A 13,648-nucleotide genomic window follows, 5' to 3' on the forward strand; every position below is an offset into this window, starting at 1 on the left:
GAATGCTGGTCACCTTCTAACCTCTTGATTTGGGTCTTGGTTGTACAAGTGTATTTACTTTGGGAAAATCAGCAAACCGAACACTTAGGATTTGTGCACGGCTCTGTAGATGTAGAGGTCAATAAAAAGGCTTAAAAATTAAGCTTATTTTCTTATGTAGAAACCTGGTACGTATGAATAAGCGAGTTCCTTCAATCTAGTTTTTGTTACACCTTTTCTCTTCTAACGTAAGAAACGGCGTGCTTCTGCTGGGTGATTCGTGTACCTTAATCACTGGGACCCGCGGTTTGAATCTCGAGGACAGCTGAGTGAGAACTTCTCCAAGCAGCTGCTGGTGCTTGAGGACCTTCCTCATCTTCATGATCCTCACGATGGCCGCCTGCGCCACCCAAGGGGGGAAACCAGGACGTCCCACTGTTAGAGCCGCCCTTCGACACCCTGGACCACTAGCCAACAGGCTGCTGTCCCTCCGCAGAGGACCGTGATTTCATAAACGCTAACAAGCACATGGCAGGATACGATGTTTCAGCTCGAACGTAAGAAACATCAGTGTGTTTTGGTCTGATCTAATGATTTTGCCCAAGTACAGAGCACTTCAGAAACGAGAAAACACTCAGTCCTCAGAGCCACAGAGGCCACCTCACCGTGACCCCCTGGCCCCGGCTCGTCCATTTCCCTGCCCCAGTCAGAAGCCGCTGCCAGCCTGGCGGCCACCCCGACCCACACGCAATGTGAGCCCGGCTTCGATCGGCCACCTCCGCGAGGGGCACCACCCGACGCGGGCCCAGAGTCACCTGAATCAGCAGTTTGCGGTCTTCCTCGATATTTTTGTGTGTGGTTTCTTGCTCCTGCTTCTGTTCGGTTTTCATCGGCACGTTGATGTTAACCCTTAACTTCTTACTGTCAAGACATGAAGGAAACCAATCACTGTTGTTTCCAAAGACGGGCGCCGAAGGCGTCCTTCCGTTTTCACTCTGTAAGAAGCCCCCGCTCCCCAAGAGCAGGGCAGAGGGCACGCGGCCTCCCACCCAGCCAGGGACAGGACACGTGCGTCACGGGAGACTCAGCGCCTTCCTCTGCTCTCCCAAATTTGGTCAAATGAAATAAAATCAAGTCACTCGGACACAGAAGTCCAACCTTTCTCGCGGAGCCGTTTAGGGAGCCGCCTGCCAAATGCAGAAACCACCAACACCTGAGATGGGGTTGAGTGGAGGAGAATCTAGGATCCTCAGACGGAACCCCGGCCGGGTGCTGGGGCCGCCCCTCGCCACGCCCGGCCTCCGCCTGCAGCCCCGTTGCAGATGGGGGGCGGGGGGAACGGACACAGGGACAGGAGTCTGTGGTCTAGAAGCCCCTACTTAGTAGGTTTTCCTTACTTTTTATAACCGAGATATAATTTTATTAAGGTATCTGGCTTCAATTCCACCTCATCAACATTGGCATTTTCGTCTTCCAGGACCTGTCAAAAGACAAGTGTTACTACACGGTCTCAGGACAAGGCTTTGTTCTAGCTTAACACAGAAAAGGCCCAAACATACCAGTAGCTTCGACTTCAATAAAATCTGTAGGACTTGTGCCAAAATGTCCTGCAATTAAAGAGGAAAAGATAAAGAAAAAAAATACATTTCTCTTTGTGATACAAACCACATGCGATGCCATCATTCGTTTTCCTCAGAAACACAGCAGTCACCCAAACAGAAGGATGTACCCAGGGGAAAAAAGAGGTGTGCTTAAGGGGTCCCCTAAATTCACTATTGCCACCACCAGCACCCACTTCAAAGTGGAGCCAACCCCTTTCTGGCCTTGACCACCTAGTAATAAAAACCGACGACTCACATTCAAATAGTGAAACCACACTGGATGTCCTCACTCAAACCTACAGGAACCTCTTCTCCCCCCAGCTGCCCGACAGCTCGTCTTGGACACGGATCACCGTGAAAGTAACGTTCAAGGGCTCCAGCAAGACCGGAGAGCACTCTGCTCCCGAAGATGATGGGGCTCAGTGGCAGCTGGGTGACCCCACTGTCGATTTCCTTCGCTGAACGCTAAGCACCATGTGGCACCTCTGGCCGTTTCCTAGCCTATAAACATGGGTGGTGGGTCACTTCCCGGCTCTCCTTCGGCTTTGGGATCCCATGACACCGGACAGTACCATCTGCCCCTTGTCCCCTGGATGCATACCCATCCCCACCTCCTACCCCGACGGACAGAGCGGGCCTGCCCCTGCCTCTAAGGAAACCCATTCTGGTCCGAGGGCACAAACCTAAAGCCACGAAAGCGAGGGGCCTCTGGTCTAGTGACCAGGCCAGACCCGCAGAGCAGGACTGGGACGCTGCCGGACACATCTAGAAGGACGCCGGCAGAGGTCTCACTCGTGAGCCAGATCTGATGGAGGAGTGAGTGTGGAGCGGGGAGGGTGCTTCCTCCCCGCACGGAGTGCTACTCTCGGCTGCAGACCAGTTGAGACGGGTGCAGAGAAAACCCATGGACCTGTCAGCTCTGCGGAGCAGGTGGCCAAGGGCAGCGCCCTCCCCACAGCCTGTGGCGGCCTGAGCCTCTCCCCCGATGCGAGTCCTCCTGATGTGAGGAGGAACAAGAAAGACTTACACACAAAGGGGCAAATCCAGTTTGTTATTAGAATTTGCAGATGTACTTTGGACTAACTCGAAGCACGATCAAACAATAAATGATTTTCCTGACATTCAATGAGGCCAGTATTACCCTGACAGCAAAACCAGGCAAAAACATCCCAAGAAAACAACAGACCAATATTCCTGCGAGTGCAGACGTAAAAATCCTCAAGCAAATACAAGCAAACCAAGCCCACCAGCATATAAAAAGTATTATATCCCATGCCCAGGTGGGGTTTACCCCAGGAATGCGAGGTTGCAACATAAGAAAAGCAATCAATCTACCACGTTAATAAACAAAAAGCACATTTTTATCTCAATAGAGAAGCAGTTTAACCCAATTCAACACTCTGTCATGATGAAAACACTAAAAAAAAAACAAACAACAAAAAAACCCAAGAATAGAAGGGAACTCCTTTAATAAAGGGAATCTAAGAAAAACCTATAGCTAATATCATACTTAACAGTAACAAGCTAAAGCTTTCCCCTAAGATCAGGAATAAGACAAGGATGCCAACTCACACCATCGCTATTCACCACTGTACTGGAAATTCTAGCCAAAGCAATCAGGCGAGAAAAATAAAAGGCATCCAAATAGGAAAAGGAAGTAAAACTAGCTGTACTTGCAGATGACATGACTGTGTATAAGAAAAACCACTAAAGAATCTTCAAAAAAATTAAAAAAGGAGTTCAGCCACATCTAGCAACGAACAAACAATTCCATTTACAAAAGCACCAAACACAATACTTAGGAATAAATTTAACCAAAGTGCAAGACTTGTAGATATAAAACTATGAAACACAATTTAGAGAAATGAAAGACAACGTATGTGAATGGAAAGCTGCTCATGGTCATGAGTTGGAAGACTTACTACTCATAAGATAAAGATTACCACCCCCACCCCAAGCAATCTGCAGATTCGATGCAGCCTCTAACAATGGACAAGCCAATTCTGAAATTCATATGGGAATGTGAGGGACTCAGAACAGCCAACACAATTTTGAAAAAGGACAAAGCTGGAGGTCTCAGTTTCAAAACTTACTACAAAGCAGCAACCAAGATAATGTGATATTGTCATAAAGACAGACATACAGATTACTGGAAAAGAATTGAGAATCCACAAATAAACCCATCCACCTATGGCCAAGTGATTTTCAATAAGGCAGTACAAATCAACAGGGAAAGAAATCTTTGACCTTGAATCAGGCAATGGTTCCTTAAGACAACAAAAGCACAAGCAATAAAAGAAAAAGACGCTCTATGTACAGAATATATAAAGAATTCTTACTACTCAACAATAAAAAAAACAACCCAAATAAAAAATGGGCACGGGCAGAGGATTCAAGTAGACATTTCCCTAAAGAATATATATATATAAATGGTCAATAAGAACCTGAGTAGACACTCAACATCATCAGTTGTTAGGGAAATGCAAATCAGAAGCACAATGAAGGATTGTTTCATATCCATTAGGATGGCTATAATTAAAAAAAAAAAGAGAATGACAGATGTTGGCAAGGGTGTGGAGAAACTGGACCCTCCTACACGGCTGGTGAGCCCCTGAATGGATGCAGCCATCGTGGGGCGGTTGGGCTGTTCCTCAATGAGTTAAATCCATCATGACTCGGATATTTCACACCTAGGTATATACCCAAGAAAACTGAAAATATGTTCATACGACAACTTGCACACGAATGTTCACAGCAGCACTATTCCTAATAATTAAAATGTGAAAACAACCCAAATGTCCATCAACTGATGAATGGAGAAGCACAACGTGGTCCATCCATACACTGGAACGTATTTCAGCCATAAAACAGAATAAAAGAGATCTATACACAATCCCATGGAGAAACCTTGAAAATACAAGTGAAAGGCAGACAGAAAAGGCACATACTATGACACCATTAACACAAAATGCCCAGAGTAGGCAAATGCACAGACAGAAAGTAAGTTAATGGTTGTCAGGGGCTGAGGAGTAGAGGGTAGTTATTGCTACAGGCTGATGGGTTTCTTTTTGGGATGATGGAAATGTTCTGGAATTGGACGGTGGTGGTTGGCTGTACAACCTTGTGAAAACCCACTGAACTGTTTACAAATGGTGAAATTTATGTATGTGAAATATGTCTCAATAAAGAACATGACTGATAGGAAGAATAGCATGATAATTAAGTGACATTTGAGCTTAGTAAGAAAAGCCTAGCTGTAAAGGGGGTTAAGAATGGGTTAAACGAACGGGAGAAAGCATGTTGCGCTCACATTTGTGTGTGTGTGTGTGTGCGTGGGCGTGCACATACGTACACATGGTGTAGGTTACACTGAGTTTAAAAATGAAGTTTTTAAAGAACGTGCATCATTTATAGTCCTAAGGCAAGTAGCTATGTCCAATCACAGACCCCCACATCCTCTCCCCACTCCCTCCCTGCAGTGCTCACGAGACTAAGGAGACAGCGAGGTGACACATACAAGAGGCCAAGAAGCGCTAAGATACCATTTTGATCTGAGTGCTGTCGGTCAACTGCTGCACAGCGTAGGCGTCTTCCGTGTTGTACTGAAGCAGGATCGCCATCTGGAAGGTGGATGCCTTTGAGGCCCCACATATAAAAGAAAGAGAAGCAAAATTTAAATGCATGGAAAAACCTCCAGAAATCCAGAGCTTAAGTCTGACGAACTGATTTATGAAACAAATTCTTCCAATAGATGCAAAAAATCAAGCAGATCTATGTAAAAGAGAATACAAAGTGTCACAACTCCACCATAAAGCAACGTTTTCCTGAAGGACATCATTTCCCACCTTTCAAACGCTGAAATAATTTCGAACTTTCTTCTATGACGTTTTGTGTACGTAAATACACGCTATTTAGGCATCCACGCTCACTGAAATTTTGGCTCTGGGATCCCGAGGAAGTCACTTAAATTACCCCGGGTCTCAGTTTCTCCTCTGTCAAACTGAAACCGTAACTACGCAGTTCTTACTAGTCAGTACTCAGTCCTGCGGCAAGCACTGAGGGTTACTATTAACGTGGAACGAATGTTCTGCCAAGGGAAAAGGGCTATTATCATAATTAAGGACACTGAACTCCAGCTTCTGAAGCGACACACACAGTGTGCATCAGGCGGGAGCTATGCCAGACGCTTATCAAGCATGTTATTTCACTAAATTGTCACATCACTTCCAAAGCGTAAGCACTAGCACCCCCATTTTGTGGAGAAGGAAACTGAGGCATCAGGAAGTCGCCTGTCCGTCAGTGAGAAAGCATCAGGATTCAGCTCCCCTCACCCTCAAAGCCGGGCTGTCTGAACCACTACAGGACTTTGCCAGAAGCTTAACTCTGCAGACTCTGTGGCACCAACCCCTGGATTCTGAGTTCTGCGATTTGCCTCACCCTCCTCCAGACTTCAAAGATGTATGTATTCCAGACCAGAAAGGTGATCTTACCTGCAGCGTGTATCTGTTTTTGAAGCAGTTGGTTACCAGTTCTCCTTTGGACAGCTGATACAACCAAGTCAATTTCCTGCCGCTGTGACGGCTGGCGTAGAAAGCCGTGAATCGCTGGTAACTACGCTCCAACTGCACAAGAGGACAGACGGCACCGCGTCTCACTCACATCCCAGTCAGCATTTCTCAATATATACACCTTGCCAAGTTTACAGGACAAAGTGCTCAGGACATAAAAGTAAAATACAAATGTAGGTGTTGGACTCACGTAGGCATTCGAGGGTCCTGTCGAGAACCATTTCTAACCGTACGGCACGTAGGTTACCGTCGGGGGGTTGCAGCATGGCCCCCAGCCGCCGCCCTGGGCCCCCCCCCCCCTTACTGCTGCATGGCCGGCCCACGGGAAGGCCTTCTGCAGGCACCCTGGGGGTCAAGGCCAAGGTCCCCCTTCTCATCTGCTCAGCACTAACAGAACCCAAGACAAAGCCACCCTTACCTCCGACGGCAAGGCAAACGTGCAAGATTGCTGGAAGGGCCACGACCCGGAGCTCAGCACTTGAATACTGAAATCCACTGGGGCGGGGAATGAAATGCAGGAACACAGTTAGTCCCATGAACTGAACAAGGCGGCCGTTCAAATAAACGTGGACTGCCTTGTATTAAAAGAAACATACTGAATGAAAAACTCTGTTTCAGTATAAAATGAAGAACTGACCATATCTCAGTTAAATTATTTCACTCAATTAAAATGAGTACAAGGGGAAAGAGCCAGAAACGCTTTTCCTCTAGAGAGGGACAGTTTTTCATTTCACTTCCAGCTCAGACTTCTGACACCGTTGGCCTGCTCTGCCCTGGTCGCTTGGGTTTGCTGTCGGGCCTTGGGGCCACTCGAGCGCCCCTGAGCCCGCCCAGCACGGCCACCCCTGGAGGCCCCAGCTCAGGAAACAAAAACCCCAAACGTAAACAGCTCACTTCAGGATGTTCTGTGTAGCCCTCGCGACCACCAACACTATATACAATATAAACTATAAATTAGAACAGTAATACCATCATCACAAAGAGCCGAGGGGTCCACTGGCCTCCCTGCCAAGTTTAACAATGGAAGGGTTTAGTTTTGAGGAAAAGTAAAGTTCCCATTTTTTATTTTAAAAGACAGCATTACCACGTGAGGATGTCTGCATCATCGGCCCACGACCACCCCCGCGGACCTGGCGCCCAGCCCACCCGCATCTGCACACCAATCCGGAGCCGTGAGATCTCCGCTTACTTCGAGGCTGTCATCGATACGGCCAAGTCCGTTTCTCTTCATTTAAAAAAATAAATGCTAGATTGGATCCGAACTAAGGTGAAAGCAACTTAGGAAATATTAAACTGTGTGTGGAGCCCTGAGCTCGCAGGTGCCCAGGGTGGGGCGGCCAAGTCAGCAAGCGGGAGAGGGCAAGGCTCGGCGCCCCCAGCTCTCAACCGGCTGGGTCCCCTGGGAAAGGCTGACACGCTCTGTGCCCTGTCATCTAACGTCACCAGGTCGCAGGACTCCCCTAGCGCATGTGGGAGGCACTTCGTACTCGTCCATCCCGGGATTTCTGAGAAGGCATCACGCAGCTCTACTTAGTATTTTGCCACCCCTCTCGTCTGCCACAAAGGGCACGAACTTCTCTAAGAACATGGCCTGTGAAAGCAGCCAATGCACACGCGGGTACTCACAGTCCAGCGGTTCTGAGTTCGTCAGGTGCTTTTTGAACTGCTCATTCAAATCTTTGCTCACGCCAATGTCTTGAAACATCCGCTGCAGTTTAGAGGTGTATTCAAACCCACAAGCTTGCTGAAACGGACCCAGTAAGTGTCTTAGTAACTTCTATAAAAACCTAAGTGTACACAAGGGTATCGGATGGAACTCCTACAACTGTACCAAAACTGCCGCGAAAGCTGCTAACACGGGCATCTTGCACCATCGGTATGTCCCCATTCAGATGGACACACTCTCCAAAGTTACACGGCCGTAACCCAGCAGCTAAATCTTTGCTCACATGGTGACTTTCCTCGGAGCATCGAAGAGAAAGGCTATCTGACAGAATACAAAGATGACATATTTTATGTCTCTTATCCCCTACTGTGGGCTGAACTGTGTGTCCCCGAACTCGTCTGCTGAAGCCTGACCCCCAGTGTGACGGTACGGGGAGGTAGGGTCCTGGGGAAACGACTGTTCAGAGGAAGTCATGACGACAGGGCCCTCCTGATGGAACTAGCGCCCTTGTAAGAGGAGACCGGAGTCTGCTCGCTCCTCACCACGTGAGGACAGAGCGGGGAGGTGGCCGTCACCAGACTGGGAGGACAGTCCTCAACAGAAAGTGGATCAGCCAGTACCTCGATCCTGGACTTCCAGCCTCCAGCACTGTGAGAATACATTTCTCCTGTTTAAGCCCCCAGACTGTGGAATTTTGTCACGGCGGTCTGAGCAGAATCAGACAGCCATCGCACTCTAATTTCAGGTCACAGTGAAGTATGTCCACCACACCTGACAGCAAGCACGGCGACCAGCGCGGGCTCAGCGCAGAGGGGGCCGGATGATGAGCCAACTGCTCCACAGCCCTCCGGCACATACAGCCGCAGACACTGAACTCACCTCAGAGCGAAACAAAACACCCAGCACCTCAAAGCCCACCGAACCCAAGTGTGGGCTGAGCCCCGCTGCGTGGTTCCGGTGCGTGGAGGCAGAGCGGAGGCCCAACACGCGGAGCCGGGAGGCGCTCGGGGGGCGAGCGCAGCACAGCCCGGCCTGACAGGACAGCGGGGGGCGGGGGGCGGGCCGGTCACAGCCCTCCCGTCGTGGGGCACTGGGGACCACACCACCCAAACTCGCGACGCTGCCCAAGGACACCTGCGACCACTAAGACCCCTCTCTCGGTGACTTAAACACGGGCCTTTTCCGGGACAGGGTTACATCTACCTTTAACTTCGAGATCATGCTTGCTTCGGCGTCGTCGCTGGCACTGTTCTGATGCACGAGTCTCTTGGCCAGCATCTTCGCATAGAATTTCTGAAACACGTCTTTATCCTCTATATACTTGAAGACCACCATCTAGCGAAGCCAAGAGAGCACGCTCAATGCACGTGCAACCCGCCGCCCCGAGCCCGCGCCCGCCGCCGCCCCAGCTGCTCTGCCTGGCCTTGAGCCAACGTGTACGGGGCCCAAACTACCACCCGCAGCCTCGAAATAGCTGCGTCAACCCCTCAAATCACATTAAGTTGGTCTAGACTTAGGACTCGTGAGAAAAGTACAAATGCTAACATTAACGACTCAATTTAGGGAGTAACACCACAGGTTCAAAGTAAAATAGATGATCCTATTAACTGTCACATTTCAGATGCCCTATACAAATAAGCTTAAAACTTGGAGATAAACGGCTGCTGGAACCCGGCGTGGTTAGTGAGAAGCGCCTTACCACTTGGTTGAGCGTGTCTTCTAGCTCAGCTTCTTCTGGGTTCTTGGAACTGAGATTAAAAAAACAAACAAACAAAAAACGGCATACTGTTTTCAAACAAATCGGCAAACATTCCATCGGCAAGCACCACTGAACCGAACTAATGTGACAGAATGCGGCCGTGAACGTCTGACCGATCGGCTCTCTTCAGATCAGTGCACAGAGAGGCGGGCAAACTCTTCTTACCTCTGGCGGTGTGGCCATCTTATACTGACCCTATCGCGGAAGAATCCATTTACGAAACAATCGTTTAGGATTTCCAAGGGGAAATTCAACAGGAGATACTTATTAAATAAGTTCCCCCAAACATTTAATTTTCCTTTCAGACAATCTATTTAAATACAAAATTAATGAACTTCACTTTGGCAACTGCTTTCTACCATATGCTTTACCTTACCGTTGAAAAAACCAAAAAGGCGTATCGTTTTTGACTGGCCTAATCATTAAAGATAATGGAAGGGTTTAAACCATTCAAGTGCTGCCTTCCTCTGTGGTTCTGTGTATGTAACAGAGGGTTGTCTTTAACAACGGATTCTTTCTCTTCTATGAACAAGTATTAACTGAAAGGTGACTGCAGGGTAAACAACATTTCTAAGGTTTTAGGAGTCCCTCATAGACAAGATCCCCATACATTCGTATAAAATGATCCAGCCACCAAACAAGCTCTGCAAAGGTGCTCCAACTTAAGAATAGCTGGCTCAGGAAATCTAGTCCTGTTCTTCACATGGGTAGGCCAGGGCGGTTTCTCTCTCCGAAGAGTTTTACTTCCTAGCTCCGTTCCCTAGCGCGTGCTCACTGAAGCAACACTCCCAAGTGCCTGCCATTCTGCCTGCTTGAGCAGCCTGAACTAAGAAATAACAGAGCAAGAGACTTGAGGAGGGCCCCTTGTGAAAAGGCAATGGATAAAAAGGACAATAAGCATCCTGCCAAACACAGTGAAGGTCTACTAAAGCACGCAATTAATATATTGAAAATGTTCACATAACCTAGCCTTTAAAAAAAAAAAAAAGAAATCAGGTCAGAAGAGGCATCCCATTTTAAAGTCCATTTTTATTCCTGGAAGGTGTACATGAAAGGATCTGACCAGAACTGCTAAACTACACACTGACCAGCTTTGCAATAAATGGAAAACAACCCCCAAACACTCCATTCTCACTGGACTTGGGAAGATGGCTTTCTGGCAAAGTCAGAGAGGGAGCCAGGGACCTTATCAAATGTCTTCCCATGTCTGTCAGGAAGACCACATTCAGTTCTGTTAATACAGTAAATTACATTAAATTCGCTACCGCCAAGCCATCCCCACATTCCTAGGAAACTATACTATGTTCTGGAGAATTATTCTTTAGTTCCCTAATCAATTGAGTCTGCTAATATTCGACTTAGGATTTCCCCAACTCTATTCTAGGTGAGACTTGTTTGCAGTGTTTTTCTTGGTCTGTATAGGTATTCTTAGTTTTTTTTGCAATGGGGTTACACGAGCCTTCGAGAGGTGTCTATTCATCTCAAAACCAGGACAACATGGAGGCCTGGGAAATGACTGTGTTTGCTGATGGATCTCTGGAAAAGTGAAACCAGCCCTGAGCATTTCTGAGCTGAGAGAAGCTGGTAAAGTGAAAGAGAAGCTGTGAAAACCCAAACACACACATAAAACCTGGAATACCGGAAGCGCAATGCAGAGGGGAGGGGAGGGGAGAGGGGAGGAGAGCGCCACAGGAGACCAGGAGGCCGCTATCTCTTAATACACACACTGAGGAGGAAGAAGAGCAGGTGAGAAACACGCTAAAACAGAGCATGAGGGGCGCCTGGCTGGCTCAGTCGGTGTAGCGTGGGACTCGATCTCGGGTCGTGAGTTCAAGCCCCACGCTGGATGTAGAGTAATGACTTAAAATTAAGCTTTAAAAAACTACACGACGAGTTCGAAACAGCAGTGAACAAAGTCCTCAGATGGAGGTAAGCGTGAGAGGCGCACACGATGACGCGACTGCCGCAGCACATGGGACCTCCTGTTTCGGGCCAGAGCCGGGGGAGCTCCCGCCGCAGACCTTCCCCGGGGACACGGCCGAGCGAGGCCTGCGCCAGCACCGGGAGGACGAGCCGGACGCTTACTTCCTGCCTCCTTCCCACCCTCGTAAGCACCACCTGACCAGCCCGTGGAGCCTTATTTAGCGAGAGAGGTCACACTGCCTGCAATTCTCAAAGCCAACAGTAACATTAAAAAAACAAACAACAAACTGGACCTAGAATACGTAACAGGGAGCACCTTTTCAGGAGACAAAGGAGACAATTTAGGTGTAAAATATGTTCTCAAAAGGTACAAAGATTACAACTTTATGTCAAATGTAACAGTTGAATTCCTCAGAGACAAGCTGAGACTTTAAATAGGTTTCCTAAGGAAAACACACACAGAGTCACTAATACCTTTTCTTCAACAAGGAGTCGCAGTATCGAGCCAGCAACTCGGGGGATTTGCTGGACGACTGGGCCATTTTGGTAACCGCGTTGTTGTTAATGAAGCGCCCACAGGCCTGCGGAACACAAAGCAGAGTCAGAGGAACGCGGGCCCCTGTGCCGCCGCACGGCCGCCGCGCCACACGCTCACCTTGTCGAGCGCGGCCACGAAACCAGCGTCGTTGTTGAACGCCGACATCACCAGCGCGTTGTATTTCTTATGAACATCCAACACCGTCTGTACGTACATTTTGGGGTCCTCAGGAGGGGAAAAACAGAAACAAAAGTTGGTTACTGGGGATTAAATGGTGTATTAACATGTTACTACAAAATATTTCAAAAGGCTTAGAGATTTCTTCAAAGATGTTAAATAAGATCAAGAAACAGTTTTGGTTCCATCATCAAAACACACAGGACATTTTGCTTATAGACATACTAACAGATTCTCCGTGCTTGAAATTACTGATTTCCAGCTTGTACAAAAAAACAGTGATTCTTCAAATTATTCGAACATTCAAAGATCACAGGAAACACAATTTTTTCCAAGTGATAGTTTGCTTAGCCCATTTTTGCTGTTGTTAAAAATTCAAATTCTGGACTTTTCTGGGAAAACCAATCAGCCAGTAAGATCAGTAATCAGCTGGATATCTAGAACTTAGGTGGGCAGGTGGTGTAAAAATAGTGTAAGACTGGGATGCCTGGGTGGCTCAGTCCAGTAAGCGTCTGCCTTTGGCTCAGGTCATGATCTCGGGGGCCCTGTGACTGAGCCCCATGTCAGACTCCCTGCTCGGCAGGGATTCTGCTTCTCCCTCAGCCCTCCCCTCTGGATTGTGTGCACGCTCTCTCTCTCCCTCAAATAAATAAAATCTTAAAAAAAAAAAAAAGTGTAAGATTAAGGTTCGAGGAAGTGCGGGCAGGGGTGTGAGTGGGTCAGACAAGGCGGAGAGGGTCTGACTCGCACACCGGACCACGTTGCAAGACTGGATGTGACAGGCCAGGGCCTGGGAGACGGGCAGAGCACTGGCGGACTCGGCAGGGCGGGCAACTGGGAGCTCTGGATCAAGAAACAACATAAGAGGAATGCAATACAAAGATCAGCCACAGGAGAGGTCTGGCAGCGACGCACAAGGAAGATGGGAAGGACCGGGACGGCGGGGGTGCAAAGGAGACAGGCCTGAGTGATGAAAACCGAGCAGCTGACACTGGGGACGCACTGCATGTCAGCGTGCTAAGCCCCACACAAGTACGGTCACAAGCACACCAGGAGGTTGCTGCCATCTGCAGTCCCATTCGACAGGGGGAGAAACTAAGTCAGTTAGGCATCTGGCCAAGGGTTTCAGTGATGGCAGTCAGGCTTGACCCCAGGCCATCTCACTCCCGGGCCAGCATCATCTCCATGGCTCTGAGAAGGGAAAAGGCCTGGAGGACAGGACCTGTCCACAGCGGCAGCGGTGGTGTGGACAGACAGCACCCGCCAGGAGGATGCCAGCGGCTGGCTCCTTTACGAGCAGGAGGCCCGAGTGCCGGGGGGGCTTACGTGGCTGCCAGTGTCTGCAAAGTCCTGACTGATATGAATCCTCAGGTTCAGGAATGAGAAACCAGAATTCCCCAAATTCTAATTATTCTGCATCTTCTAATACTGTTTTTA

General features: G+C 48.5%; 1 protein-coding gene across 4 annotated transcripts in view; it reads right to left on the reverse strand.

The window, feature by feature from the left end:
* CUL1 (cullin 1) overlaps positions 1-13,648 on the reverse strand; it is a 101,939-nt gene that overhangs the window by 1,277 nt on the left and 87,014 nt on the right. For all 4 annotated transcript variants that reach the window (XM_064575799.1, XM_064575798.1, XM_064575797.1 and 1 more), the window contains 12 exons: positions 12,152-12,259; positions 11,971-12,077; positions 9,514-9,562; positions 9,018-9,149; positions 7,775-7,892; positions 6,567-6,643; positions 6,071-6,202; positions 5,123-5,215; positions 1,539-1,586; positions 1,377-1,459; positions 795-900; positions 266-379 (listed from right to left, as the gene is read on the reverse strand). In XM_064575799.1, the coding sequence (XP_064431869.1) occupies positions 266-379; positions 795-900; positions 1,377-1,459; positions 1,539-1,586; positions 5,123-5,215; positions 6,071-6,202; positions 6,567-6,643; positions 7,775-7,892; positions 9,018-9,149; positions 9,514-9,562; positions 11,971-12,077; positions 12,152-12,259 (1,167 nt within the window). The remainder of the gene's footprint in view (positions 1-265; positions 380-794; positions 901-1,376; positions 1,460-1,538; positions 1,587-5,122; positions 5,216-6,070; positions 6,203-6,566; positions 6,644-7,774; positions 7,893-9,017; positions 9,150-9,513; positions 9,563-11,970; positions 12,078-12,151; positions 12,260-13,648) is intronic.

This window comes from Mirounga angustirostris, unplaced genomic scaffold, assembly GCF_029215605.1.
Source record: "Mirounga angustirostris isolate CCGP_5_RB_7025 unplaced genomic scaffold, mMirAng1.0.hap1 SCAF_12, whole genome shotgun sequence".
In the NCBI taxonomy this organism is placed as follows: Eukaryota; Metazoa; Chordata; class Mammalia; order Carnivora; family Phocidae; genus Mirounga; species Mirounga angustirostris.